At 37.1% G+C, this 24,014-nt stretch overlaps 2 protein-coding genes across 7 annotated transcripts; one reads left to right on the top strand and one right to left on the bottom strand.

Moving 5' to 3' along the window:
• Positions 1–842: 842 nt before the first annotated feature.
• Positions 843–9,198, top strand: PRHA (pathogenesis related homeodomain protein A). Of its 2 annotated transcripts, none has more exons than XM_086601479.1 (11): positions 843–983; positions 1,501–2,101; positions 2,857–3,022; positions 3,652–3,775; positions 3,927–4,021; positions 4,649–5,050; positions 6,169–6,402; positions 6,577–6,666; positions 7,254–7,304; positions 7,850–8,047; positions 8,699–9,198. In XM_086601479.1, the coding sequence occupies exons 2-11, from the start codon at positions 1,587–1,589 to the stop codon at positions 8,984–8,986; spliced, it is 2,163 nt and encodes a 720-aa protein (XP_086457605.1). In that variant the 5' UTR covers positions 843–983; positions 1,501–1,586; the 3' UTR covers positions 8,987–9,198. The 2 variants fall into 2 exon arrangements, with proteins under 2 accessions (XP_086457605.1, XP_086457604.1); XM_086601478.1 differs by having other exon boundaries at positions 3,909–4,021.
• A 1,970-nt stretch (positions 9,199–11,168) lies between these two features.
• Positions 11,169–22,886, bottom strand: LOC147509169 (RING/FYVE/PHD zinc finger superfamily protein). 5 transcript variants are annotated; one of them, XM_086601475.1, is made up of 8 exons: positions 22,369–22,875; positions 19,499–20,913; positions 19,207–19,267; positions 18,994–19,115; positions 15,874–15,964; positions 14,480–14,527; positions 12,282–12,313; positions 11,169–11,613 (listed from the first exon to the last, which is right to left on the bottom strand). In XM_086601475.1, exons 2-8 carry the CDS (start codon positions 20,773–20,775, stop codon positions 11,598–11,600), a joined length of 1,647 nt encoding a protein of 548 aa, XP_086457601.1. In that variant the 5' UTR covers positions 20,776–20,913; positions 22,369–22,875; the 3' UTR covers positions 11,169–11,597. The 5 variants fall into 5 exon arrangements, with proteins under 5 accessions (XP_086457601.1, XP_086457599.1, XP_086457602.1 ...); XM_086601473.1 differs by lacking the exon at positions 12,282–12,313 and adding an exon at positions 21,293–21,321 and having other exon boundaries at positions 22,369–22,869; XM_086601476.1 differs by lacking the exon at positions 12,282–12,313 and having other exon boundaries at positions 14,480–14,540.
• Positions 22,887–24,014: the final 1,128 nt, after the last annotated feature.

Below are 24,014 nucleotides of genomic sequence, written 5' to 3'. Positions count from 1 at the left end.
CTAAAAAGCAGAGAATTAGGGTTGTAAAAAAAAGGAAAATGACTTGCAGCAAATGTAAAGGAGAAGGGCATAATACAAAGTCATGTAAGGGTCTTTCTGCATCACAAGTAGCAAACAATGCAACCAATGCAAACAAAACAGCACCAAGATTGAAACCTAAACCTTGGACAAGATCTCAAGCTGTCACAGGAGAGTCCATTTGCATGGACAGGACAAAGTAAGTCATGTTTGTTGCAAACATGTTTATACTAAGTTATTTTTGTTTGGTTTTGTTGTAAATTTGGCAAAAAAATTGTGAAGAAGACAGATTGGCATTATAAATACAAAAAAAAAGGTGGTTTAAGTAGTGCAAGTGATGATCTTACAAGTGAGGCCATAGCAGAAGCACCAAACAATGCACCAAATGATGATCCTCCAAGTGAGACCATAACACGTGGACAATTTTTAAACGGGCGACGTGGAGTGACATGAGCCATTTGGGCCACAGAAATAGCGGTCTTCAATACCATATTAAAGATGAGTCCTATGGACTCCATATTGTGTTGGGCAGACTCTAAAAAAAAACAATTATTACAAATGTGTCATTGGTCTCAAAAAATTGAATTTGAAAACCTCAAACTTAAACCACCCGGCTAGGTAATTCATTGTGCAAACCTAACGATATGCCACACCGTTTGGACTGAGTCTCTAACGATATGGCCACATTGTTTGGACTAACCAACAGGAAACAAGGAGAGACTGGAGAGTGGAGTATTATCTTGAAATTGCAACAGAGATACATAAAGGTTTTTTACGTATTTACAAATTACAATCAACACATTGGGCACTAATTAAATAAAAACGCACCCGTGTGGTCACTGGTCAGACAAAGAGCCAAAAAGCAAAGTGACTGAGAACAAATCTGACACATTCACACACGCCTTTAAATTGATTACAACTTTCTTCTCATCATTGTTACCACGCACGCACGCACTCTCTTTCAGGTGAGTCACTCTTGGTTTCTTGTTTACTTAATTAACAACCATTTATGTAACCTGAACTCATTCATTTTGTGCCCAATCTTTAAACTGCTTAATTTTAGTATTTGAGTATATGTTGAAATGTGAGGTGAAAATTTGGTTTCTTTGTGGAGAGATTATCATATGTGGCTACTTGTAAAATTGCATTCCCAAAGAATGTTTCTTTATCTTGGAATTGAGTTATTTGATCGTGTTTAATTGCAATCTTGTAACTTGTAGGAAGATAAGTAAATGAGCCAATGGGGGAGATATGTGTTAAGGTTTAATAGAAAAGAGAAGAAAATTTGTGTTGAATCAAAAATTTAATTCATTATGTAATTGCCTTTTCCGGCCATAAATGTGCATTATTGCCAAATCATTTGGATTTTTTGTTTTAATGCTTGTGTCACTGATGATTTAGAAGACCAAATACCATGTAATGAAATGTAAGGCTCGTGTGAAGAATTTTATGTCTATTAAATTTTTCGTTTTATTCTTGCAGATTGAAATCATTCTTCAGGGAGTTGTATTATCTACTTTACTATTTACAACGTCTGAAAAGGTGTCGGCATTAAAGCCAACATTGATATGCAGGAAGCTGGGAACATCAGCTGTTCCAAGACGCGAATTGGTTCCAAAAGAAATATCTCGTTTCAGGACAAGAATAGTTGCACAGTTCTTCATACCAAGAAACGGAAACCAAAACCTAGATCTCATGTAAAGACAATTGGTTCGGTCTTCTCAAAGAGAAAAGCAGTGGATCTCTCAAGCAGTGGGGCCAGGCCCAAGTCTCTGAATCGGAAACCTGTTAGGACAAAAACTCAATCTAAAGACACTGATACCAATTCTTCTGAGAAGCCACTTTCTTCCTGGCTCCAAGGTGTTAAATCTTCTACCGATAAATGGCGTGGACTCGAAGAGGCTACTGATAAATATTTTGAGAGTCAAAAGATACAAAGACGGAGAAAGCGCAAGAAGAGAAAGAATGGGGAGCTAGATGAAGCGTCTCGCTTGCAAAGAAGAACAAGGTACCTCGTGATCAAAATGAAACTGGAGCAGAACCTCATTGAGGCATACTCTGGGGAGGGTTGGAATGGCCAGAGGTATGAGATTGCTTCACTATTAAAAACTTGTTTGATTTAAGATCATCTTTAAAAAATTCGTATGTTAAAGACTTTCAGAAGCCTAGCTAGTGGTGGAAGAAAGCATTCTATAAACTTAATAGGATTGATGGTGTGCTATAGAACTTTACTCCGCTCAGTAATGCAAGCGTTAATTCCTTATTGGAGGAAAGATGGAAATATTGATTTTGTCAGTGTGCTCTTAAGGGGCATGTTTCTGAAGCAATCCATATGTAGAAGGGGCATGTTTCTGAGACATGGAAGAAACTGATTGGTGCAGCTACATCTTCCTTATTTGTTTAGAAATTAGATTACTTGAATGAGAATTGTTGAAGAGGAAGACTGTAAGAGATGGAAATTTAGTAGTTATTGGTACACTTTAAAAGTATGTTCGATGTGTTTATACTTTATAGGGTCCGTCCACATGTTTTTTCCATGTCACTGCACTCAATGCATTCTTGTTTATGAGCACATTCAGTGCATTGACTTAGCTTCTAAACTATCATTCTCCATCATTTTATGTGGCTCACGTTAGTTTTGGAGTCTAATACTACTTATCAATATAGAATGCTCGCACTGCACCCAATTCAGTATCTGTAGAGCACACAAGTAGGTGATGCTCTCCTGTTAGAAGATTTTGTTGAACCCATCAATGGATGGCCACTCTCTGACCCTGATCTTATCTATATTGTTTCAACAAATATTGAGCTCTCTGTTCTCAAATATTGTCTTTGCAGTCGAGAAAAGATTAAGCCGGAAAAGGAACTTCAAAGAGCCAAGAAACAGATATTGAAATGTAAACTTGGAATACGCGATGCAATTCGCCAGTTGGAAACTCTTAGCTTTGACGGACACATTGAAGATTCTGTGATTAGTGCAGATGGATCTGTTCTCCATGAACATGTATGCATATGTAGCTATCATCTTGTTTTAACATTCTTACAATGTGTATTTATATCCTTAAAGTAGTCTAATTTTGTGGATATTATATAAATTGGTTTCTTTCAGAACTTCATTCATTGTTGTCATAAGGTTCCTCTAGTGTAGGAAACTATGTTGTCTATCATATGGGTGTTGGGTTATTTTCTCTTGTGAGTGAGTTTCTTAACTACTGCTATGGAATTTGTCTGGTAATGTAAGGATGGATGCTCCCCCCACCCCCCCAACCACCCTCCCACACAGGCAGAGATCCTGCCAAACTTTCAACCTATACTTGGGTGAGTAAAGAAAATATAATAAAGTCGCAATGATTCTGTCCTATAAATAACTTTTTACTAGAAGTATCCTATTACATTATTTGGACTTGTCTATTTAAATGGGACACCGTGAGAAGAATTGGCATGTCGTCGTTGATGGAAATACACAATTGCAAATACAATTTATTTATGAGATTAGCTGCTATGGGTTTTGGTGGAACTGCAGAATATGTGTCCACCATCTGCGTTTGAACTTTATGTTGCTCCGAGTATGGACTTCTATTCCATTCTCTTTCTTAAAGAATTGCGTATTTACAACTCAGTTTTCTTGTATAGATCTTCTGCTCGAAGTGCAAGCTGCAGGATGCATTTCCCGATAATGACATTATACTTTGTGATGGGTCTTGCAATTGTGCTTTCCACCAAAAATGTCTGGAGCCTCCGTTAGCCACTGAGAATAGTAAGCATTACTTCCCTAATATTTTCTCTTTAAAGAGTGGAATGCTCTAACCCTCTTTTTCTCTGCTACATGAATCTCTGTTTTTCGTCTTTCTTAATGAAAGTTGAATTTTTTTAAATTGATGATAATCCAGTTCCTCCTGATGATCAAGGGTGGTTCTGCAAATTTTGTGAGTGTAAGATGGAAATACTTGAAGCAATTAATGCACATCTTGGGACCCGATTTTCCGGAAACAGCAAATGGCAAGTGAGTTTTAGTATTTATCTCTGTGAAACTTTTGATATTATTGCCGGGATGCCGGCTGACCTCATAAGAGTGCTTTAACCTTTTAATAATTAAGAGTGCTGTAAAAAAAACTAGTTGGGTTGGCAAATGGTTGACCTTGAGTTGGTTACAGATTAGAAGAAGTCTTCTGTTGAAGTATTCCTTATATATTTGATTGAATCCCTTTTGTCATATACGGAGTACTCAACTTCCATGAAAATGCTCACTAGTACCACGCTTGGGCTTTCATGGGGCATGCTGTTTTATTCAAATTATTCCATCCTGGCATGCTTCTAGGTGGTGCGTCTCTAATTTCGTTTCACATTCTCTCTCTCTCTCTTAAGAAAAGAAAAATCTGATTTGTTACCTGTCTCATCAACGACTCTTCTTAATATATTCTGCTAGATCTTTTTTTTTTATAAGTTTTCCTCAACAGGTTTTCCTACTACTTTATCAGAGTTCCAATAGCATAGCACTTCAGAATATGTCGCTACTAAGCAATAAACTCTAACTACGGTCTTCAACTTTCAGTTTTGGCATATAGTAGAAATTATATGAACTGATTGCTTTAGAGTTTTACCATGTTTTTCTCTTTGCTGGTCATGTCAGGATATTTTCTTGGAAGCATCTACTACAACTGATAATGAGGATGCCTCTCTTTATCCTGAAGGTGACTGGCCATCTGATGATTCTGAAGATGATGATTATGATCCAGAAAGAAATGAAATGAGTTGCAGCTTTAGCAGAATGGGTTCAGAGGAAAACGTGTCTGATGATGCAAGTAGTTCTGGTAGCTTATATTGGACTTCTGATGCAGAAGATGGTTTGCATTCAGAAAGATTAGATGGTAGCATAGAGGGACAATTTCATGGGGACAAGAGTCAAATCATGGATTCCAATGATATTTACGGTGTTGAGACCTTCATAAGCACAGATTCCAATGGCTCTACTGATCAAATTGCATACCGACGTAGGCAACGGAGAGATGTTGATTATAAGAAATTGCACGATGTGAGTATTAACTCGAATTCAAGAACTCTTTTTGCTAAACAGTTGTGTCATGCATGGAAGGTGATTGCTAACATGGGGTGATAGACAATGATGAGATGATTCTGTTATTGTTGTTTCAAGCATGAAAGTTGGAAGATATTTGCAATTATGTGGTGAATGGACGATGGGAAGATGATTCTGTCTTTACATTCGGAAATTGACCCTCAATGCTCTGGACTTTATTGTATGCGTAGTGTGGAAAAATAGGTTATCTCCATTCTTTGGAGTCATACACATTGACATATATTACATTTGGGCATCCAACTCAAAACCAATTGGCTATGAGTGGAGCGACCCCAGGACTTACATATTTGATTCGCGAGGCTTTAGACACCTTGATATAAGATAACAATTCTCAAGTCACACCAATTAACTACTTGGACCTTGATTCTGTGTATGTAATGAGGATCCATGCAACGTTTAAGGACTCTGCTACCTGAAAAGTTGGTTATGCATGGAAGGTTATTGCTAACATGTTCTGATAGACAATGAGGAGATGATCCTGTTATTTAAGTGTGGAGCATTAGAGTTGGAAGATAATTGCATTCATGTGGTGATGGACAGTGAGGAGATAATTATGTATTTACCTGTGGAAATTAACCCTCTTTGCTCTGGACTTGACTGTATATGTAGTGCGGACAAATAGGTAGTCCGTTTTTTAAGTCGGACACATTGACATTAACTACTTCGATCACGATTTTTTTTAGTACATAGGGAAGGAAACAGTTTCTATCTATATACATGTTTACTAAAATAATGGGCCACCAGGCACCTCTTGTTGCTAATCTCACCCTCCAGTCAAGGATTCTGACCCGAAAACCTCTGGTATTCTTTGGCGTAACTGAAATCTTTGGAAGAGCCAACATATATTGTGTATGTCCTAGAACCTTGGAGAGAGATCAAATTGTTATGTGAATTGGCTATAAATAATTGCCTATTTGACCAGGCCATATGATAGTTGTATTCTGTTTTTACAAGTGTATTTAATTTTTTTTCACAAACTCACAACCTTCTGTTACAAGTTTGTATCAGGGTTCCTTCCATATACATAAAGTATATCATTTTGGTCAATTTGGCAGGAAATGTTTGGTAAATATATGGTTGAAAGTGAAGAGATTAGTGCAGATGAAGATTGGGGGCCTGGTAGAAGAAAGCGCAGAAGAAATGTGTCTGATGCAGCCGGTAATCGAGTGGCTTTGTGTGATTCCGATAATGATTTTTCAAATGTAACCCGTAGGAAAAATGTGAAGAAATCTTCTTATAATTCAGAAGGGAGAAGAAAACTCTTCAGAATTCCCCCAGATGCAGTTAAGGTAATTGGACTCCTCATCTCCAGTATAGAAGCAAAAGGCTGTCACAAGGCAATTTTAACAATCAAGCTCCTGGTGCATTTGACTTTCTAAATTTGTTTTATGATTTCAAAACTCATATTCTTAAAATCATCAAATTCTTACTGAAATGAATGCTCTTTTTTTTCGCTGCGACAGAAACTTCGTGAAGTGTTTGCTGAAGACGAACTTCCATCGAGAGTGGTCAGGGAGAATCTTTCTAAGCAGTTTGGAATTGCATTGGAGAAGGTAAGCTAGAATTCCGTGACTGCTGGACTTGATCCACACTAAAACCAGAGTAGGTTGTAACTTAGAAATGGCTTTTCTGAACTTAGTGTATAAGTGCTAGGACAACCATGTATAATAAATTTCCAATAATTAGATGAAGACTGTTCCATCTTCTAAAACCAGAGTAAGTTGTAACTTAGAAATGACTTTTCTGAACTTAGGGTATAAGTGCTAAGACAACCATGTATAATAAATTTCCAATAATTAGATGAAGACTGTTCCATCTTCTAAGCCCTATCTACAAAAATTTCCTTTTAATTCTTCACAAAGAAGGAAGAAAGTAGTACTTAAAGATTGGGAAAACTGATTGGCGATTTGTAATGAAGGCAATAAATTGGAAGTCGGGAGTCATGAAACCCCATGTTGAAGGGTAAGGTGTGTCATATATAATTCGTTGTTCTTGAACATCGCTAGTGACAGTAGTGAGCATCTCATTGCATATCCCTTAGGTCTTTCATGGCCTCTTTCCTCTTTCTCATAGTTTTTTAGTTATTTATCTTTTCTCGTTTTGCCAGACCCTCAGTTTGCAACTAATTTTTTATTTTCAGATCAATAAGTGGTTCAAGAATGCTCGGTATACGGCTTTAAAAATAAGAAAGGTTAGTTGGCCTTAAACTTTTATTAATTGCATCATTTGCATGTCTTTAAGACCTTGAGATGAAGCTGTATGTTCCTTTATGTTGGTTTTCTGTTACACATCCTCATTTAAGAATGAGTGGAACTGTGGTCCAAGAGCCAAGATCCCGTGAGCTATTTATGGGATATAATATTCGTTTAGTCCCCTCCAACCAAAACTAGTTCATCTCTTTATCATCGGGGAAAAAAGACAATCCCATATCCAATGAATAGACATATAGAACAAAGGTCTGCAGTCCGCTACTACCTTAATAAAAAGAATTATCTGGTGGACAACCATTTGCTCCGAAGACCAAGTTGATATAGGAGGCTCAACAATGCATAAGAAGTCCGCAGAGGTGCAGACCTTTGTTCTATACGTGTCAGAAAAAAAATAAATTATAATTTATATAAAATATTGTTATTGAAACTAAGAACAATATCAGTAAATATAACACGCACTACCTCATACAACTCACAAATCTGGCAAAAACTTTTCTATACTTACTCTGATGGCATAACCAAACAGTCAAGCATTGGAGCTGGCAAGATTCAAGGTGCAGATGCAGTGGCATCAGAGGATGATCCATCTTTAGTTTCATTAGCAACTAGAGTCCAAAGATTGAGAAAACTCCGTAGAAGAAAGAACTCGAAATTGGTGACTATTCCCTCGAGAAAAAAAGGGGAGAAAAGTTCTACTGTTCTTCCAACCAAGAATTCAGATGAGGTATTGAATAGCTTACTCCTTGCTTGTTTCATATGCTTAAATACATACATGCAGACACATGATACTCATGGCTTAGTAAATGGCTTGTTGGACCATCTGTGTGAATCTTCTGTTGTAAATCTAAATGCTGAGATGTTGGGTAGTGGCTTCTGTGATCTGCCGTAGGCGTTCGTGCTGGGCAGGTGATGATGAAGATAGAACTTTGCATGGGCTCACGTTGATTTTATTCTCCAAAATTTACTCGAGCTTAAGCCCAATGTGTAATTTACCTAAAAGTATTGAACTCACAAGATTTTAACTTGTTAAAAATTTATACTGGACTTAAGCCAGAGCCTACCCTCCTAGCACGAGCCTTGGGTTTGATGGAGGTGTTTGTCTTTGTCCTTTTTTTTTCATATTTTTTATTTATTTTTATTGTTTTCTATTGTCTTGTTTATTGCGTTCATAGCACAATTTTGAGATCTTTTACCTTGTTGTTGAGACTTCCTCATTTCGGTTCAAGATTGTACAAGCACATGCACTTTAGTGTCATTTTCCTTCAGTTTTATTGTTTTTGGGTGGAACATTTGTGTCTGTTTCCTGCAGCAGAAACCTTCTGTATCTCATTCTAATAGCCAGTCCCTACTATGTTGTTGAAATGATGTGTTACAGGTTACTCCATGGTTAAGCAAAACAGTGAGCTCGAAGAAGCAGATACGCAGTTTAAAAAGAAAAGTGGCCCTGCAAAAGAAAAAGGTCAATCAAACATGTTCGGATAACAAGGAGCTGCCATACATTGTTGAGATCGAGAGGATTTGCCGTCTCAAGGAGAAAATTGAAAAGATGAAGACAGTGTTGTTGACTATAGATAACGAGAATAATGATGTAACAGATAAACCTGGTCTGAACAAACGACCTGTAGTATATGTTCCAGTTGCAGAGCTAAGGGAAAAAATATGAAATCCCTTTCTGCCAAATACGTCGGAGGAAGATGAAAGCATTTTTGCATCTCTTTCGAAAATCTATATTAGATCAAGAATTCAATCAGAAATAGTTTCATGTATTTCAGAAAAGCAATCATAGTCATAAATCTACATAAAGTATGACTATCAACTTTGTAGGTTGATTTAATAGTTAGAAGATTCTTTAAAATTCTGCGAAGAGCGGCTTAATGTTGGGTTCTGTATCATTGGCTGAAGATGCATATAGGATCCATATAAGATGTAATGTGCCTTCACATTGTGTAAAACCCAGGCAGAAGGAGTTGTAAAGGATGGCAGTATACTTGGTGTCTTGGTTGTGATACTTTTCTCTAATAGAAGTTGTGTTTATATCAAGTTGTTCTCATCTTCTTACGGCAACCAAAAGTACTTCCTGAAGCAAGTTGGGGGGCCTCGTTGAGTTTCAGATTGCTAAAAGAGGCAATGTGACTAAATTGATGAGTAATCTAGTGTCTTTTCCGACGAGACAAAAGAAACTGTGGTGCTGAACTGAATTGCTTTCTGCTGATACGTTGGACAGACTGTTTGGTAAAACTAAAACTGATGTAGCCAAATGTAAAAATTTGAAAATTTGCTCCCAAGAATGTAACAACTCTCAAGCAAGGTAAGAGTTAAAACATTTCTGAAACTTGACGTAATAACTCTAACTTAACATCCTTAGGGCAAACAAGGTCCCTATACTGGACCACCTATTACCATTTTCCTCTTCAAAAAATGCATAGTCGAAAACATTATGCATTAATCTGCACACCGAAAGTACAAGAAAACAACACTAAACATCAAAAGGCGTAAGAAGAACCATCCACAATTCAATTCCTACTAATGATTTAATGAGGTCTATGTTACTAAAACATACATCTCTACTAATGCTATTGGTTTGCGTAGTATTTTTAAATGTGCAAACTTACTAAGCAAATTGATTGATTCGCATAGTAAAAGTTGCTATATCAATTACTTGCAATTTGCAAAACAAATGAAAAAGCACGCGGTCACATGGTGCATCCAGTTTCAATGTTGTGCAGAACCTTGCATATCCCAATGTTTCAACTGATAATTGGATATAGTGATTACAAACATACAAAGTTCACCAAAAGAAAGACACCAACTGATATTGATTATTATTACACACACACGAAGCTTACCAAAACCATTACTAAATAAATAGTTCTTGTCATGCCCATGACAGAAGAACACAGCAGACACACCAGAAAACACATGGATGGATAGATAGATAGATAGATAGGATACAACTATACAAGAGGTGCACAATCAGCAGGAGAAGAAAGAAACAGTAATGACGAGGATGATGATGATGAATAAGAAGAGAGGATTCCACCACCCCTTCGAACCTGAGCTGCACATCTGATGGGTTTCGTTCGTTAGGGTTTTAGGGTCCCAAGAAGCTTATGAAACTTGCAAAAGTCATGCCTTCATGCATGTATCACTATCATTAGTTTGTAAGCAAATTTTTGACAACGTGATATTGGTATTCTGAAATCTATAATTCGTCTAAAATGTGTATTCACAAAAAGGCCAAGCCCTACATTGAACACCTTCCTCTTGTAAGGGATCTCAAGATTTATTTTAGTTTACCAACTAAGCTGCATGACACTTGCAACTGCAAGCTCAGAAAAAGTTCAAATAGTGAGTTCCTCAGTTGATTATTGAGGAGCAACTCACTGACTTAAATAGAAGTGAGTTCCAAATCTGGTTTCCTAACTCTCTGCATGTCAATTTAAAGTTAACAAACTAATGTTAAACTCTTCGAATGCTTCAGTGTAGAGAGTTTGATCGAATATTGCACAATATAGTGTAATCAACCAGGAATCCAGGATGCAAAAAAAATGGATTCTGAAAAGGTTAGTTTAAGGAGCCTTGCTTGGGTTACTCTGGAAGGTTCGATGACATGGAACAATTTTGATCGGCTACTTTATACTAATAGGGTCTTTCTTCATGCAAAGTGAAAAAGTGATGGGGAGATCCTTTACATAATCAGACCACCTCAACGACTCTGTCCTGAAATCTTTCCTGTGAGAGAGTGAGTTGTAGGATATCAGAAAGGCTTTCAGAGAAACTAAGTATAGAGATATTATAGTCAAGCAAATACACCAATGATATCCACAGAGAATGATATCGAAAAGTTGAATAAACATCCAGTAGTCAGATAATAAATTTTCATTGACTCATTGTTCTTGACTTCTTGTACATAGAGGTTAACAATCATGTTCAGTATTTAAATCCTGGGAATTCAGGTAAAAGGATGCCATAATGTAGAAAATTACAATAGCTAGCTATATTAAACTAGTCTCTTATCTACAAGTTCAAATTGTTCGAAGGTGACAAAACTGTGGAATTTTACATCCATTATATTTGTACACTACAGGTAAAAAGAACTTTGACTGGTCAGTATCCAACTCCTTTAAATCATCAGACTGATGAAGTACAACATACATCAGGTGAAGCATGGTCTATGCACACTGTCAAATTTCAAGTATCACCATCTTTTAATGCTACAGTTTTAACATCCTTTGTGTTGTTTTGGGAGCAATCAAACTTTGGCTTTTTACCACCTAACCGGGGCCGCAGCTGCACAGATTAAAATGAAGTATCAGGAGAAAAGAGCAAGGATATATGGTGAAAAATAAAGCACAATCCATCTTTTAACTTTGACTAACTACATTATGCTTTAAATTTTAATACGCAGGCGGCAGAAGGAACTTGACAACTATCAATAATCCCTCTTAATGCACCATCCTGTTTTGCCCTTAACTAGGAAAGGAAAAAACCCAAATTAGAAAAGTGCCCATCTATATCTGAAAGTTAATCTTCTCGAGCCAAGGTGGGAGAAGTTAAATCGGACTCCAGCCCTCCCTCATCTCTCTAAATATTTGTTCTCCACACAATTAAGAAATAACAGCAATTGGTGTTGTTGGGTTCATTAAGCTAATAAGATCTAGTGGAGGAAAACTGCTAAATTAAGCACTGGGGAGAGGTTTAGGCAGTAATCAGGTCAGGCTTTATGCTTTGGAAGACACGACAAAGCAATGGAACTTGAATAGCATTGGCAAATGAGTCAATCTCCTCACAAATCCACAATAGATAAAGTAAAGGATTTAAAAATGATTCAAAATTCGGTTTTCATTTAATATCTAAAGTGACTTTACATTCTCCTCAACCACCCGCCCCTTTTAATCCTATAGAAGTTTCTTACACACTATTATTAGAAAAGGTAAACAACCAACATGTATACTTACACAGTGAGTACAATTTCGGATGAGCTATACACCTACAGGCAAAAAATATAGACAAAAAATTCCAAATCATTCCTCTCAGACTATCATCCTAACATCGGAAAAGAAGTTGAACCCAAGTTCAAACTGACAAGCATCCAATCAAATCTCTCTCTAATTCCATTCTGACATATTCACAAACAAAAGCTAACTTTGTTTCTCAATATTATGTTGGCTAGAGTGACCCACAGGTGTGTCCCTTATCTGTTTTACTTTCCCTCAGTTCCCACCTTTGGTTGGGAATGGGGAGATACGTCTCACGTTCTTATTTATTTATTTCTCTATTACTGTCAAGGCAAACACAGGAACGTAAAAATATACTACCTTCGCACTGCTACTCATAAATTGCTCACCACTTGTCTCGTACATAGGTGTCCTAGGAGCACTAGGAGCAAAATGACTGGGATAGAATAATTTTATTTTGAGAAAGCACAATAGGACGAGAATGCAAAGCAGCAATGATGATTGATGAGACCAGTGAACAATAAAAAATGCATAAGTATATATACATACATGTAAACAAGAAAAAGAGTTGCTAATGTCCTCAAAAGGGTAACTTCCTTGTCCCCTTCTGCTGCAATCTCTTTTTGAGTTTTGTCCTTTTTTCTTCACTTTTCTCTAAGAATCCAAACTAACATAACACCTCCGCACCCTTCCGTTTGAAAGAAACAGGAAAGGATGACCCTGCTAGAATAACTGCATATAAAACAAAATAAAAAATCTTCTTCTTCTTCTTCTCACTATACACGCCTCCCGCCCTACATTCCACCAACTAACCTCCACTGATCACCTTCTCCGTCTTCTTTCTACATTAAGATAACGAAAGCAGACAGTTCGTTCTGTCACACAAAATGATGTGCATAAGGAGTCACTTGGAAGAAGCCAACATGGCCTGTTAGTTCCTTCCAGTCGTAAACTTGTAAATGTCGGTAATCCCCCTATTCTCTTTTATTATTTATCAGTTGAAATTAACAGACAAGTGCATTCAACGACACCTTATACATAGTGTCCATTTCACTTATGTTTCCGATTAAGAAAAACAAAGAAGAAGAGTGGTGGATGATGAGTGATTTCGTGGAGGTAAGAAGGTAAAGATAAAAGAAGGAGAAGCATGCCTCGTCAATTTAAGGTGGGTGAATGGGACAACTGGGAACTCCAATTCTACTAGACTATCTTTAAGCTTCTGCAATCTATAGTATCCTCCACCGCATGGAAAGGGCACATTACGCTACTGGCTATACTGTAAGGAATTTATGAACCAACCTTACTGGTGATGTTTAAGGATGTAAATCTTTGTTAACTCTCTACTGAATTGTTGTTTATTATTATGTAATATAATCTTGTGCATCTCGATCGCTTGTCAAAGTGCCATTGGGATGGCTAACTTTTGAAAGAGGTGGGATGGTCCAATGTGTTAGTCCAATGTAATTGCCTAGCTACACTCTCTCCTAATTCTCTCTCTATTGTGTTATGCTTAGTTCAACAATGGAATTTTATGAAATAAGATCTCGGGAATATATCATAAAAGGATAAGAAATTCAAATTCAATTTTATTTATTTATTTTTTTTTTGGCGAACCTGTTTTAAATGAGATCAGTAACTCTTTGATGTTGGCGGGGTTCGAGCCCCAGACCTTTGGTATCATCACCCAAAGGTTTTACTGACTTTGCTAAAATGTGTGGGCAAGCCTGTTTTTAAAGAGATCAATAACTCAATAATATGTAGCGGGGTTCGAACCCCAGACCTCTGGTATCATCACCCAAAAATTTTACCAACTAAACTAGAAGGCACTTACAAAAAATGTGTGGGCAAGCCTGTTTTTAAAGAGATCAGTAACTCAATAATATGTAGCGGGGTTCGAACCCCAGGCCTCCGGTATCATCACTGCCACAGACTTAGAAAGGCCACCTCTTCAGATGATGTTGTAAGAAAATGTCTTATATATTAGATCAATCACATCAAAAATTCCCCTAAAACATGGTAAGTGTCGATTGTTGAAGACAGTTGTGTACATACACTATTCAACGGAAAGAACTATTATATCTTCTAATTGTAATGTTAAAATTCAGGTGTAAGTTTTACTAACAAACAAGGATATATGCAATGGATTCACATACACAATGGATAAAACATAAAACTAATAAAAAGGATGCTTAACATACCAGCTCAATATATTTTAAATGCCTGAGAACTTGATCCGTCTCCAGCTCCTATACGCAATTGCTTAAAATTCATAAATATGAAAAAATTGAAATTTGAAGAATAATACATTAAAATGCTACCATTGTTACGTAAGACTAGTGTAAACTTAAAAACTTTCATACTTCACATTGCATTCTCTTTCCATACTTCCTTCCGAACCAATTAGCAATAAACACAATCTATAAGTTTTTACCATTGAGCAATGTCTTTAGTATCAATCAAATCCAACATGTCTTTCATTCTACAACTTATTTTGCACATGTACTCTAACAAATACAGGCAGCTTACCTTTATCTTTTCTAGTTTGTGAATGAGATATTTTGATGGATGGGTAGGTTGCCAAGTGTACTCCAAAGACTAACATCAAGCATGCTCATTGCCAAATATAGATAAATGACATATAGGAGAATCTTTGGTTTCGAGCACGATTTTGTTCAATGCTATTATTAATTTACATAGCTTCTCTTGTTTTCCCATTCTTTTCACACTTTGGTTTAAAGTGTGAAGTATACATGTATAAAAAAAAGTATACGTGTATAAAAAAAAAAAAAAAAATCTCTTTTCCTACAGTAAATACTATAGACAATATTGAGATTTGCAAGAGCCAAAAGGTTAACAGGTTCCAGGTGCCCAAGCAAGAATCACTAACACAACCCAAGGAGAATAATTATGGAGCCTGGGCACACATGTCACCTACATCACAATTAATAACTTTGACACTCCAAAATGAAGTCCTTTCATCATACCTTAAATAACTCTAAATTGTGTGGAAATCTTCTCGTGACACATTAAGTTATGGCATTGCCTCATACGGAACCACATTCATTAATTAGTTATTACTAGTTCACTGTCAACATTATTTCAATAACTAGTGTAGTCGATAGAATGACAAAGTGATAACTCACACCCTGAAAGTACAACTTGCCCTCAAGGAATACCCCAAATCGAAAAGTGAGACCACAACTGTTTCCCCAAGGATGTCAGGAAACCAAAGAGGAATGACTCAAACTGGGACTTCGTAACCCCTTGCAGTATAGTATTAAAGTTCCCACGCCTCTCCACTCATCACCATTGGGTTTTGAGTAGGATGCCCCAAAGTTTAAGATGTTATCAGAGCATACTACTGTGTTTGGCCCAAAAAGCCTGTTTATTCCACGACACCTAAGTATGTTGTCCACGTGTTAGACTCAAGTAATGCCACCCGAGAGGGGGCGTGTTGAAAAGTTAAGTATGGTCCCACATGGGATGTTCAAAGTCATAGAGTGAGAAAAAAAACGATGGCTACCTTCCATCATCCCAAACAAAAATGTTGAAGCGTCTTGGACAAAGGAATAAATGGGAATTTAGTAGTTACCTGAGGAACAGCACAATCAGCATGGATCGGGTCCCAAAGGACAGAACAGGAGCAATCCCAGTCATCAGTTTGAACTTCAAAAAGAGGAGCCCTGTAATGATACTCTAAATTAAAATCAAAAGTGATCTCCACTTTCAAAAGTTACATCTATATATAAACAAGTGAAGGAACAAAACTGCTTTAGGGGAAAAACAAGGAGTTTCTTGTTCACACATGAGAAAACAATATCAACTAATCCGCCCGTATGAACATGTGTACAAGAACTAAAGCAAATGACCAAAAGTATAACGACTCTATGAACCTCATCCTGAAACAAGTTTGGAACTAAGAGCCAATCTTACATGGACAGAGGCTATGTTGCATGGACACACACCATTTAAAAAATAGTCTGTGTCGGATACGCATCCACGTGTCCGTGTCAGACACATACAGACACATTGTATCTAATATACCTCAATTTCTTATATTTTGCCGTGGTCAGATGCTTTGTATTATACGGACACATGTATCCGTGCCAATGTAACTTAGGACAGAGGTATGGCTTTCAAGTTAACAAGATTACCGAGTGTTAATTTCCAAAACCTTAAGAGATAGATCCATGCACTCAACAATGTAGTTCAAAATATTTGAGACATCCCGATACAATAAGCCTGTAAAATATATAATACATCTATTAGTTTATTGATTATCATCCCAATTGCTATCTTGAGGGGGATATGGATTGTAAGGAGCCTTCAGATTTTTCGTTGTCAATCTATAGATATTAAACACACCGTGTTGTATATCAATGGTTTCGTAATCTTTTTAAATAGCACTGATGCGGTTGGACAGGGACTCTGTTCAATTCTTTTGAACTCTTTCAAGGTTTCTTCTTATTGTAAGGAATGCAGTTTTTCTGGCTGCTTTTTTGCTGTTTAGCTGCCATTTAATGATGTTCCTCTTGTAGGCCACCTAGACCTACTTTGTACTCATCTTTTGATCCGTCTCTGTATTGCTCATGAATTGACAAAAAAAATTGTGCGAGAAAAGCTACATAATTATATGCACAAATATATATTAACTACTTTCTAATGGGAGAATGATTTTTTTACAGTCGTTGCCCTTGCCTCTAGACTGCTTTATCCATGCCCAGTCTAAACTTTACTCTTTTGCCATTACTATAATTTAACACTTGCATGAAATGTAGTTATCAAAAATATCATTTTTGAAATTGAACATTTAATGCAAAATTAGAAACTAGAAAATAAAGTAAATTTCACATAATATTATTTGAATCCTATTTGCTCTATCTAAATCGTGCAACGCGCATACATGGCATTAGTATATATAATTGCTAGTGTGTATATATTTATACACTAAACATTTGTATGTCTACAGCACCCCACATCAAACTTAATTACTTAACCCACGTACTCAAATTTTAATGTATATCGGCGTGCCGCCAGATCTTTTCAACATGTCAGTTTTGGTTTTAAAAAGTACTCTCCAAGTCTCCAGTATTTACCTCTGTGATAGTTTTGAAGTGGCGAAAGAAATATAACGGCTGTGCTTGTTTACCTGTAAGCTTTTCCAGATAAAGATAAGAAGAAGTGGGGATTGTTTTGACCTACAAGAGGGATGTTGAATGTAATTGAGAGGTATTTCTTCTATAAAATTCCTCCCAAAAAGATGCAAAACTGCAAACAAGGGTAAAGACTTCACAGTTTTATAATGGCAGCAAAATTTGACCCAACAACATCACTTTTGTTAGGTCTGTACTCTATAGTGCTTAAACTATCCACCAACTACGCAAAACATCCTCCTTTCAAGTTTAAATTACATTGGAAACGTTTACATGTAAACAAGCACAGCCATCATGGGAATTTATTTTCTAAGTTTGATAACAGTAAAAGAGCAAAAATTAGCTTAATTGTGGCAAATGGGGGACAATCATTACAAAGGGTCTATTTTCTTGGCACTTCTTGAAAATGAAAAATTCACTTTGATGTAATTCAATTGTTCAATGTAAGCCCCACAATCAGGACTATGAACAGGATTGACTCTTAAAGTTAAACTTGTGGATATGCCTAATATTGCATTGCCCTACGTGGCAATTAGATAAACCAGCTGGACTATAGCTGAACAAATCAAGAGAGTGAACAAGCAAGTACTGGTCTGGAAGACCACAAAATGCCAGACAATATCCTTTCTTGTCAGCCACTAAACAAGGTGGGGCATAAACCTTGTCATACGAACATAGAGCCGAGTGGAGCTGCTATGTAAGGCGTTAAAAGGACTAAAGAGCCATGTTACAGGAATCCACGTGACAATTCTTTCCAATGGACTTTTGTCACATAACCATCCAAATGAGCTACTCGCAAGACACGCTCCTATGTATGATTCCCTTTTCTTCTTTGGTCTTAGTCCCTGTCCACTGACATTAGACCTTTCTTACTTCAGATTACTCTTCCTGGTCATCCTTTGTCTTTTATCCACCAAGTTAGTATCCACCTCCAAAACTACCGCAAAGACATTCATATCCATATGGTAATAAATGGAACTTATTCTAAATGGGAAAGTATGGAGTTGCATAAGTGCAAAAGATCGCTAATAAAAGTTCTATGCCTACACTGACACAGGTATGCATGTTGGTGTCCGACACGGCAACCTATATGAAGTAGGAACGGGGACATAACTAATTAGAAAGAAAACTATTACTATTCTCTAGTTACACAACTTATTCTTGGGCTCGAGAGTCAAGACCTCACAAAGAGCTTCCTTACAAAAATATTTTTAAGAAAGTGGCATATCATGGAGTTGTAACTTGTAACTATGTTAATAGATTAAGTTCTTAGTCTTTTGGGGTTTAAAAATGACCCTGATTTGAAATTGTAAATGCATAACGTGTCCATGTGTCCGACACGAATGTCAGTGCATCAAACACGGATTAATATAAGAATATGAAATGACCATTTTACATAGTAACAATTATAATGACCCAGTGACATGATATCCTCGTGTAAGAAGGCTTCCCATATAGCCGATTCTATAAATTCTGAACAGATCATGCTGCCCATTGCATGACAAAAATAAATGTATTTGACAGTAAACTGCAAAAAATGGTTCAAACGAATTATTTACCTGCGCCATTTTCCACAAATAGTTCCCTCGGCATTTTCTCCTAATAAACCGTCATCAAGGACCTCCCTGCATTGAAGCCAATTACCTACAGCAGTTGTGGAAAGTCTATTGGTATTCCGTTCCTACAAAATCAATACCAATTTCTTAGAACTCCACCACCAAAAAGAAAAATACCATGACTAAAATAATTTTCTATCTGTAAGTGAACCTTACATTTAAACTCCCACATTCTTGAGGGTCTATGTCCAATGGTTCACCAAAACAATCGTATTCCCTGGACTCAAACACATAAAGGGGCAAGAATAAATATATAAAATAGGTACAAATACAAACTAAAAGAATTGTTATTGCAACGGTTTGCTATTAGTTACCTATCCCTCTTTCCCTCCCAATCACCCACAAAAGATGAAAAGGAAATGCAGTTTACTAAGAATTTATGTAATTTGAACTAATCACAGATAAATAATATGCAGATATAAAATCAAGTACGGTTGACTTCACATACTCAGAAACTGGACCACACCACTCAGGAATGTCTGCCTGAAAGCCTTTACCAATCCGAACTTCAGTTTTATAAGCTTCTGTGTCTTTCAACATGAATTCTAAAAGACTTGGTTCGCTTTCAGATGCTTTATTGCGACACTTGGACCTTTCACACTTGATGTTAAATGACTTTTTGGTCAAAGACTCCATTGTAAACATATGCTTCTTTCTCAAACAAGGATGGCAATACCACTCCTGAATCGGAATCTTCTTAATTTTAGGGTTGCAGCAAGATACATGAAAAGCGCCTTCACAATTATCACAAATAAGCATATTCACCGGGTTTTCTGACTGACCACACGATTTGCACAATTGGGAGCAATGCTTATCGGCTTTAACACCCAGGCCATCTATCTGAGCACAAGATTTGATAGGTGAAACTCCTTCAAGCAACCCATGACTTCTAAGCAAAGAGATGCATCGTTCCTTTTCTGAGATACTTTCGTCAGACAACAAACCAGAGGAGGAGCATTCACCGGTATCGTCCATGTCAGTCTTCATGGAAGATGAACCAAGTTCCAACTTAGACTTTGATGATGAAACACTATCATTTCCATTGGAGGACTCCAAAGATGATTTACGATCTAGGGCTTCATCAAATTGGTGCTCTTTTCCACTTGAATGTCCATCAATTGAATCTGACTTTGAAACCGGCTTCACACCCTTCTTTTTAATTCTGGTATAATAATTAACATCCGGATTATGACGATGTATCTGACCAAAGGTGGATGTGCTTCCATTACATTTAAGATCACCATTGTGAACACCTGAGGAGAGAACAGGAGCCCCGGTGATCTCAGTTTTTTTCTTTGTTTGAGACTCAAAACTATCATCCTTTGAACTAATGTTGGAAGGACAACCACCACTTCCTTTCTTACTATTTGTTTCCTGAGCTGATAAAAGCGCAACAGAGTTCCTCTGCAGCTTTCTTCTCTTGTAAACAAGATTTGGTGTAGAACTTGCACACATATTGCTGATACTTGATAACTTGTAACAGGCTGGTGAGAGAACTAAAGAAGAAGAACCAGCAGCACAATCATTTGCCTCCTCAGTCGAAATGAGTTCCCTGCAGCTGTCCTTAGGAAGCTCATCACCTTTCTGACAATTCAGCCAAGTTTCATCTCTGGGTATCCAGTCACATAATAAGTCTGGCTTTCTGTCATCAGATAGAAAAGAAAGAGCCGCTTCAATTGAACCAGGAAGAGAACTCTGTATCAACATATCACTTCTCGTATTCATAGAAACTGTTACTTGTAGCACTCTCAGATGAAGCACCTAAATCATATGAACAACTCTCACATATGTTTCAGACTATAGTTTTTGTTGTGCACAAAAGAACCAACAACGTACTAACATCCACTAATCTTAAGAAGCATCCTGAACCATAACGAAAGAAAATGTTAAAGGAAGCCAATGTTGTGGGCAAAAACAAGCATGAACTCAATATAAGTTTCCCATTATTGCAGGTGCCGACTAGCTAAGTCGGTAACTAAAACCTTTGGGTGATGATACCAGAGGTCTGGGGCTCGAACCCCGCCAGCATCAAAGAGTTACTGATCTCATTTAAAACAGGCTTGCCAATCAAAAAAAAAAAGTTTCCCATTATTACATTTTAACTCGTGCAGAGTCCCAAGTATGAGCTAAGCTGAGCTGCTATAAAAAAATTCTTTACACATTTGAACATAAAACGTTTATTAGAGGTATTTGAGGCATTTCCCAAAGACCTAAATCAACTACAAGAATAATAATGTCTTACCAACTGGGGAATGGCAAGGTGCTCATCACCTGCAAAACGTATCATTATCATCAACTTCAGACTAATCCATATGTCTTGGTCTGCAGGATTATATATATGCAGACCAAATCTCTAAACTATTGCCAAAGTGTTATGCCACTTCCATACTACATGAATGCATTTGCCATAATCTTATTCAGATTGATTTACCTTTTTTAGTCTACTTGTTAGTAAGTGGTTACAGACTTACAATTTCAATCTTTTTCGCTCTTTTCTTCTCTTCTTTGCAATTGATTCCGAAATCCCAGATATCCTATAACTTGAACATATATGATATATCGTCATACAATTATTCCAACCTCATGGGTCCTCGAGATATTTCGCAAATTTAGATGAAATATTTCAGAGATATTGACTATGTAGTCAAAGGGGGAGTCTTGCGACAAATTTTGGTGAGAATAATTGCAAGTTGCTGTTGAAGGCAGTGCTAAGGCATGGCCTAGGCGGCCCAAGGTGCCACTTGGAAAGCCTTCCGCCTCACCTTGCCCCGCCCCTCCCCACTTGCAACATAGGATCTTGATACGACATGAACCATATCCCCGATCAAAATATACCGGAAAACAACCCATTATTGGCCTCAACATTCTAACAATATCCACCCTTTCCAAAAACCCAAGAACCTCTCTCACAAACCCACGACCCGAATCATAAATCACGATATCTACAAAACTCAAAACGAACCCAATTCTTGGGAAAAGAACATGTTATAGCTAAAAAATATAATGCAAGTTATAAGGTGATATTTATGTCAATCCTTAAACCACATTTCATCTCCTAAACACAACAAAACCCTAGAAAAATAACTTTACTAAACTTTTAGATCCAACCCAAATTAAACCAAAACCCAAAACAAATTCTTCTAACTACAACCAACTAACATGCCCAATCAAGAACCACACACAAAACAAACATGAAACAACCAAATAACAAGTAAATACATATATTTAACGAAATACAATAATCTAAGCAGTATAAAGCAACATAATTACAACAAATAATAGATTAAGACGAGGTGCATAGTTATTATTTTTTTTTACCTTTTAATGAGTGGGAACGAGAAACCCTAAACGTTTTTGGCAACAAGTGGAAAGAGAGATATTTGTGGTTTGTGTGGGTGTGGGAATATTTATTTGAAAATGGGTTTATATATTGGAGAGGCCTGAGACTTGGCCAAAAATTAGGAAAAATATGACACACCTTGGCCTTTAGGAAGGTTGTGTGTGAAGTTACTGTTATACCCTTTGGGGTGGATTCTTGGAATGTTCTATAATGTGTGCTTTATGGGGATGTTACCGTGTTGGCGGTCTCCGATTGTTAGGTTTTTCGAGGTTGAATAGGGCTAGTAACGGTTGCGTGCTTGCGGGACGAAGGTATTTTTGTGTGGCGTATGTCATCGAGCGTGTAAGGGTATTTTGGTAATTTATATTGTGGTGCTAGGAATGCTAATAGGCAACTCTTGGTAAGGTAGCATAGAGGTCACCCTAATAAAAAAAACAACTCCTTTTTGTTGTTCTTGCTTGAATCTCAAGCCATGAGTTTTGTCTTTTGTCGGGTGATCTCTATGCAACTATTCAAGGAGGTTCTTCTTAGCATTCTCGTTGTGACAAATTGTAACTTCACTAATAACTTGTATCTAGCATAAACCTTTGTTCTTATTTGTGAGGAATTAGAACGTTCTTGCATGACTGAAAAGGAGGAAAGCTAAGGAACTGTCCCTAATGAGGGAGCTACCCCTCATTGACATGGATTTTAGGGGCGATATTCGCCTTTTAGTTTTGGATAACCCAATAAAACCCTAGCCTTTTTATAGAGGCAGCTCTGTGCTGCCCATAAAAAGGGTAGCTCTTTTGGTGTTCCAAGGGTGTTTTAGTAAGTCTGATTCAGCAAACACATACTATACTATATATATGCCATTTGGCTCTCTGACTGGTGGTACTACTGTCAGACTGCAGCAGCTAAAGACTTGACTTTATGTCCCCCCTTGAATCTGGTTGCACACTTGCACTTGTGAATTTACCAAGTACTGAAATCTTTTTCTAATTTGCAAACAATAGTTCTTTTGACATGCTTACTCTTACACCCCCTTTGCATTTCCCCTGATACCTTCATTCCCATTCTTTCATTTTCTTTTCTGTGCACACCATTGAGTTGAATGTTGGAACATGTCTTTATGTGAGTATTGGTCAGTGACTTAAAAAAAATTCTGCTCTTAAGCCATTGTGTTAAAAATTGTTTATCAGACAGAATCATATATTTCTGATTCTACAGTGAGGCCAACAGGATCTGTCTTAAGAATCTTTGTCAGGATATTTGAGTCCATAAACAAGGTCGGCCCTACAGAAAACTTTACTAGTCAATTAGCTATTCATTCAGTTGTTCTCTTGATGTTAATACTTACTGTGTCTTTGACAATCTGGAGCAGTGAGCATGAATATGCACAAAGCATGCTGCTCTGACTTTAAGTTTCTAGTCTCCTGCTGCTACTTTCTTAGTTGTCATAGCCTTATTTCAGCGTTAGCTCCTTGTCAGGGTTCCTACTTCTCTTCGTTCAGTATCCATTCTTGAGCTTTGATTTGTAGTTATGTAGTGTGAGTATCACCAGCACAAAGCTATCATATCCACCTATACATATTGTTCAATGGTGCAAGTAGTGGTGTTGCAACTGCAATTAGTTAGATGACCT

Source organism: Coptis chinensis, chromosome 3 (assembly GCF_015680905.1).
Source record: "Coptis chinensis isolate HL-2020 chromosome 3, ASM1568090v1, whole genome shotgun sequence".
Taxonomy (NCBI): domain Eukaryota; kingdom Viridiplantae; phylum Streptophyta; class Magnoliopsida; order Ranunculales; family Ranunculaceae; genus Coptis; species Coptis chinensis.
The sequence above is the reverse complement of the archived record's forward strand: the minus strand, read 5'-3'. Positions and strand labels throughout refer to the sequence as shown.

Bases quoted from the DNA above. Each gene is read 5' to 3' on its own strand.
- PRHA (XM_086601478.1), top strand. From the start codon at position 1,587: ATGCAGGAAGCTGGGAACATCAGCTGTTCCAAGACGCGAATTGGTTCC. The intron at 3,023-3,651 runs GTATGCATATGT...TTTCTTGTATAG, and splicing joins GATCTGTTCTCCATGAACAT to ATCTTCTGCTCGAAGTGCAA. The intron at 7,305-7,849 runs GTTAGTTGGCCT...ATAACCAAACAG, and splicing joins CGGCTTTAAAAATAAGAAAG to TCAAGCATTGGAGCTGGCAA.
- LOC147509169 (XM_086601473.1), bottom strand. From the start codon at position 20,775: ATGAATACGAGAAGTGATATGTTGATACAGAGTTCTCTTCCTGGTTCA. The intron at 19,268-19,498 runs GTATGTGAAGTC...GTTTGAGTCCAG, and splicing joins TGGTGTGGTCCAGTTTCTGA to GGAATACGATTGTTTTGGTG. The intron at 14,528-15,873 runs GTAACTACTAAA...AATTGCGTATAG, and splicing joins CTGATTGTGCTGTTCCTCAG to GAGCTGGAGACGGATCAAGT.